The 5,593-nt window shown below is 43.3% G+C and overlaps 1 protein-coding gene across 1 annotated transcript in view; it reads right to left on the bottom strand.

Annotated features, from left to right (window-relative positions):
* Window positions 1-4,650, bottom strand: part of ogal (O-GlcNAcase like) — a gene marked incomplete at its 5' end in the record, with an annotated part of 6,289 nt that extends 1,639 nt beyond the window's left edge. The window contains 12 exons of the mRNA XM_010776673.1: window positions 275-404; window positions 923-1,043; window positions 1,124-1,212; window positions 1,745-1,837; window positions 2,028-2,113; window positions 2,494-2,668; window positions 2,754-3,016; window positions 3,300-3,398; window positions 3,758-3,902; window positions 3,973-4,112; window positions 4,208-4,306; window positions 4,479-4,650. Of these exons, the coding sequence (XP_010774975.1) occupies window positions 275-404; window positions 923-1,043; window positions 1,124-1,212; window positions 1,745-1,837; window positions 2,028-2,113; window positions 2,494-2,668; window positions 2,754-3,016; window positions 3,300-3,398; window positions 3,758-3,902; window positions 3,973-4,112; window positions 4,208-4,306; window positions 4,479-4,650 (1,612 nt within the window). The remainder of the gene's footprint in view (window positions 1-274; window positions 405-922; window positions 1,044-1,123; window positions 1,213-1,744; window positions 1,838-2,027; window positions 2,114-2,493; window positions 2,669-2,753; window positions 3,017-3,299; window positions 3,399-3,757; window positions 3,903-3,972; window positions 4,113-4,207; window positions 4,307-4,478) is intronic.
* Between the last annotated feature and the right edge of the window lie 943 nt (window positions 4,651-5,593).

Raw genomic sequence — 5,593 nt, 5'->3', positions numbered from 1 at the left:
CCTCGCTGACACTTTTATGGTGTGTGTGATTTGGTAGAAAGATTCCTACATGTAAGTGATGATATCTGGAAAGAGACATTGTTGCATTATTGTTTTTTGGAGGGGTCTTTGAACTGCACAACCTAAAGGTAACCCATTCCCATTATATTAGAACTACGGTCGATACCTCCAACATGATTATTCTGCAGTGCGCTGTCTCTTTAAACCGTGTGAATTGGTTGTAGGCCAGTTCCGTGAGCACTATCAAAAGGCATTGTGCGAGGCCTTGACCTACCACTGCTCCTGATGGAGGACAACAACCGACCAATCATGCGCTTGGCTGGAGAGGGATCAGCGACCCGGGGCAACACTTGTATGGTGACCAGGGAGGGGAAGTCCTGGAACACTGAATCACTTACTGCCCTCTAGAGGTACAAGATAAAACAAAATACATGTCATTCATTACATCTTTAAAGGTCCCCCCTAGTATACTGTCTTTCATCAATATATTATAGGTCTCAGATATATGCAAACATGTCTCTGAAGTGTTTGGCTCCAAATACCAAACAGATCATTGTAGCAAGCAACCAATAATCCCCTCTGTTTCAACCCTGTATCAAAAGTGCTGATTCTCTGTCTGTTACTTTAGATGAAAATAAGGAGCCACTCCCCATGCCCCTCTGAGAGAGATTTGGTTAAAAATAACACAATAGTGCTCTAGGAGGAGATTCAGGTGGGGGGGGGGTCAGCTCATTTTCAGACAGGTTTTTATATAAATGGATCAGGACAAAAAGAGAGAATCTTTTTTCCTGAAACTTTCAGAATCTCTTTACACAGAGGGGACACATGTTTATGTATTAAAGACATGAAGAAGTGGATTTTTCACAATAGGTGACCTTTAAGTTGTTATTCTGGAAAAAAACAACTGGTTGCATTTGATCACCTGAATCCTGGCAGCAGCTGGTTTGGCGTCGGTGAGTGCGAGGGCGTAACCACACACCCCCATCTCATCCTCCAGGACCAGAGCACACTCAGGGGAGGGGGGGATGTCCCCCGCTGAGAGGCTGCAGCGGGACACAGGCAATGTTAATGTTAAGTATGAAAGCATGAATACTTACAGAGAGAGGATGTGACTCTTTCTCACCCATCACAGATGAGGGGGGGCTGCATCATCAAGGGGACTTTGCCCTCTCCCGCACTCTGCATCTCTCTGAAAATCCTTTGTACCTCCATCTAGTGCAGAAAACTAAACTGTAACATCAACTGCTGATCTTTAACAAAGAGATCACATATCGGCGGCGAAGACAAGCCATACAGACAAGCACAATCTGAAGCATAGTCACAACTGGTATCCGTGGATTTATAAATTCAGTATCAGTGACACTTAATGATGGTAACTAAGAGCCACCAACGTTCCCGTGCTAATATAACATATATATATATATATATATATATATACAGTCTATGTACATACTGTAAGGTGACATACATCCTGCAAGTTCTTGTTTCTGAACCAGCCCTAGCCTCTGCTCATCCTGACATCATTCAACATAGTAAGTGCTTTGATAGTGCTATGTTCTTATGAGTTATCTGATCAATACATGTATTATTTTACTATGAAACCGTACCTCATTTACAGAAGCTAACGGGCATAATATATTGTAGCAGTAGCCTGCATTAGGGAACATCGGTGTGAACAATACTATAGGGGACCAATTATTACCTGCTGTCTCTTGTATCATATCATCAATGCTGGCATCCTCACCTTGTCCTCAGGGCAGAACATCCGTATGCTGTAAACCGACGTCATGAGAGGATGTCTGAACAGGTCCCTGTTTCCGTGGCAGGGCAGCATTCTCTGAAAGAACACATATTTAGTTCATTCATATTTATTTTGACCTACGCTGATGGATAATTAAGTGAGAACGCAACACTTGTCTTATTAATGATGTCTATTACTGTACACTGGGAAAATGGCAAATTCATTGTGATATTAAAATAAGAAAACATTTGAAATGTGTCTTTATACTGTTTTTAGATAAAGTTACCTGGAACTCTCCAGAGAGGCCTCCTCTGAAACCCCAGGGTTCAGGATCAGTGTTCAGCAGCTGGGCTGCGGGGCGAGCCTGCCCTCCTGGAGAACACATTAACACAAGTGATGCTTAAGAAGGTCAAATCTTAAGGATTAACATTTTCTAGATTATAGAGAATCCAATTGCAGCAATGTTTTTGCTTCAACCAATTCACTTTTCATTGAAGTTGCTCCCCAAATACTGTGTATTTTTTCTCCTTTCAAGGAATACTTCACCCAGAAAATGACCATTTCTATATTAATTACTCACCCCCTCTTTCCTCGAATGCTTAAAGAAATGTGTCTTCTTGCATGCATACGCAGTGAACAAAGAATCAAAAATATGATTATTGCTGAATTAGTATAAAAAGTAAATTGGGGGATTATCTTTTGACATGGATACAGCTGCCCTATCCTGTGTGATTTGATGAGCATTTTCTCACCGAGTGTTTTCACGTAGGCTCGAGCCAGGCCCACCCCACTCTTGATGTCACAGATGTAGTTGTAGAGGTCGTACAGAATGCTGCGGTTGGGGGCGTTGGACAGACGGTTGAACATCTGCACCACCGCTTCGCACAGGCCATCAAACTGGTGTGCTCTTGAGCGCCATTCCGCGGTCTAAAAAAAACACAGTTAACGCATGAAATCACAGAAAACCAAGGTCCTTATCTGCTTTTGGTTGCAAATATAAAATCGCCACTACCTTGTCCGTCTCGGCCGCCACGGCCCAGCTGTGGTTCTTGAGCCAGTCCAGCTCCTGCAGCATGGTGCGGGCGGTGGGGCCGTGTTCGTAGGGCAGGTAGAAGAGCTCCGACAGCAGCTTCAGGTCCTCCAGGGTGAGGGGCTCGGCCGTGTACAGAGGGTTCTCCCCAGGTCCTGGGATATAGGAGCCCTCCCCCATATCTGTCTGCATGGGCTCCTCCTCTGAAACCTCCTTCTTCAGACAAGCTGGAGGACGACAGGGGCCTGGAAGGAGGAGGAGGGGGAAATTAGATGCTTTGCTCTACTGGGACACCCACCCCTCCCCTGGCCTTAACATTAAAGGTCTCCTATCATCCAAAATGAACTTTTTGATGTCTTTTATACATAAATATGTATAATATTCATACAACCCTCATGAGGGATGGCTAGAATGGGTGATCTGTTTGGTATTTTGAGCAAACGTTTCATAGAAATGTTTTTTATATATCTGAGACCTATAATATAGTATAATAGGAGACGTTTAAAGGATTCTTTCGTGACTCTGTACCTCCAGGCTGGTCGGTGCTCATGAACTCCTGCAACCAGTCGGTGAGGGCCAGCGTCAGGGCTTTCTGGGGGCTGTAGCAGGGGTCCTGCTCCTCATCGTCTGGGGATGGAGGTCAGAGACAATAAGACAATAAGAAGAATTCTCACTTCTATATATCATATGTAATAAGTTCCCAGGCTTTTGCAAGTGTATTGATATTTTATTACAGCCTAATTTTAAGCAACAGAAGCCTGTTTTGGCGCCTCCATATAAGTTACATTTGGAAGATCTTGTCTTTTTATGCATAAAAAAACGTCAGGGACAGACTGCCGCTCCCTCCACACATTTACTATTTAAAGTTTCATTGCTAGTGTTATATAAAAGCACAGTCAAATCTTAGCGGAGATTTTCTGCAAATATGTCAAAATGTAACCATGCATTCAAAAGGAAAGATATTTTGATTTCTAAATATAACTCACCCATTTCCACATCCCTTTGTCTTCCATCAGCAGTTGCTTTGCACCACGTAGCTAATGTGTGGATGGCCACAAAGTTTGGGTAGAACTCGCAGTTGGGATTGGTGAGGACCCCTCTCAGTTTGGCGATCAGCTCAGTAGGACGATCCTGACAGGAAACATACAACGTTAATAATTATTAGATACGGATAAGACTATAGGCATCTAAAGGTACTGACTTTGAAGGGTCCGAGGAAAAGCCTTTGGGGGTCGTAGTCGTTTGCGTGGATATTGTCCCAGATGACTGGCGGCCTCCTCAAGACGGAGGACACCTCTTCTATGGACTCAATGGAGATTTTGTGGGATACCACTTTGGGACCTTAATAACACAAATAACCGAGAAAGAGAGAGTAAAAAAAAACGTTGTATAACTGTACATTTGATTACGTCTGTAGCGGTATAGGACAGCCTCACCAGTCCACAGTATGTCTATCCCAGGCAGCAGCTTCTCCCCCACAGTGTGCAGGTAAGAGGACTGGAGCACGCTGGGGGTGCAGAACGCAGCACAATAATCTGGAGGGACAGAGCAAGTGTAAATGACGGGAAACAGTGACAGATTATGAGCTTATCATGTAGAATATAGGGATCAAATGTTGTTTCCATAGCTTGAAACTCCCAGGCTGTCTTTAAAGGGGCTTGATAATATCTGGAATGTTTTACAGAAACGACACGCTTACGGCCTGACCTGTGGGACAGAAGAGGAAGGTCTCGGGGTCTCCTAGGTGCTGGTACACCGCATTAGTGATGGCCACCTGAGCGTAGGCGAAGGAGCTGAAGGCCTTCTTATCAGCCACACACATCTCAGTCTCGATGTCATCGAACAGTAAAGAGAAGGACCTGCAGCCAAACTGCCTCACCTGAGGGGGGGAGAGCACAGCTTGGGCTTTGGAGAAATCTTTAAATCATTTGGTTTTCCTAATCCCTACATCACCATTTTGAAAAATGAAGTTATCCACTAGTTATAAACCAGCTACTAGGAGTGTAAGTGCCATCAGTTGCACGTTGAGCTCCTAGCTTTGTATCTTCTATTTTACTGCTGCCTTTATGGAGCTATTTCAGGGTCATAAGTTTTGATCATTCAAAAAAATACAATTTATTTGAAAGTTCAAGTTTTTATCCTGAACCTTGAAAAATACTATGATGTATTCAAAAATAAAAATAAATATTTGAAATCATTTTTCAGGTTGAATATTATTTTGATTCAACAATTTTTTTGAATCAAATATTTATTTTCAGATTTCACTTTTATACATATTTTGAATCCTTATTTTTTTCAGTTGCAGATTTTTAGTTTTCAGATTCAAAACAATTATTTTTTCAGTTTCAAATCTTGTTTTTTCAGGTTTCACATTGCTTTTCACCTTCAGATCGTTTTTCAATTTCAGTACCTTTTTTTTCGCTTTCAGGTCTTTTTTTTTTGCTTTCAGACTTTTGGCCCTGATGTTGCGTGGGGGGGCGGGGCTTACCAAAGAGTAGTTTGGCATCCTGAGTGACAGGCCTCCCTCTGTCATGTTGCCTTCATGGATGTTACAAAACTGAGACCAGCGTCAAAGTTCCGTTAAGCGAGCTGTTGAGCATCGTAGTTGGCAACAATCAAGTACAAATAAACTGTGCTAGAATGTGAAATTACGTATCCGCAACGAGCCAGCCGGTTGTTCTCGTGGACCTGACGCACATCCCCCGCTATCTCGCCCCTTTCACACCAACGCGTTGACAGGGCCGGCTCGGAGCTAGAGCCTGAAAAGTGTCGGTCTAGAAGCAAGACTCCGGAGCTAAGAGGCGGCGTCGCTTACGTCTCTC

The sequence above is a fragment of the Notothenia coriiceps genome, unplaced genomic scaffold (genome assembly GCF_000735185.1).
Source record: "Notothenia coriiceps isolate Sejong01 unplaced genomic scaffold, NC01 NC01_scaffold00017150, whole genome shotgun sequence".
In the NCBI taxonomy this organism is placed as follows: Eukaryota; Metazoa; Chordata; class Actinopteri; order Perciformes; family Nototheniidae; genus Notothenia; species Notothenia coriiceps.
This window is presented reverse-complemented; position numbering and strand designations above follow the sequence as displayed.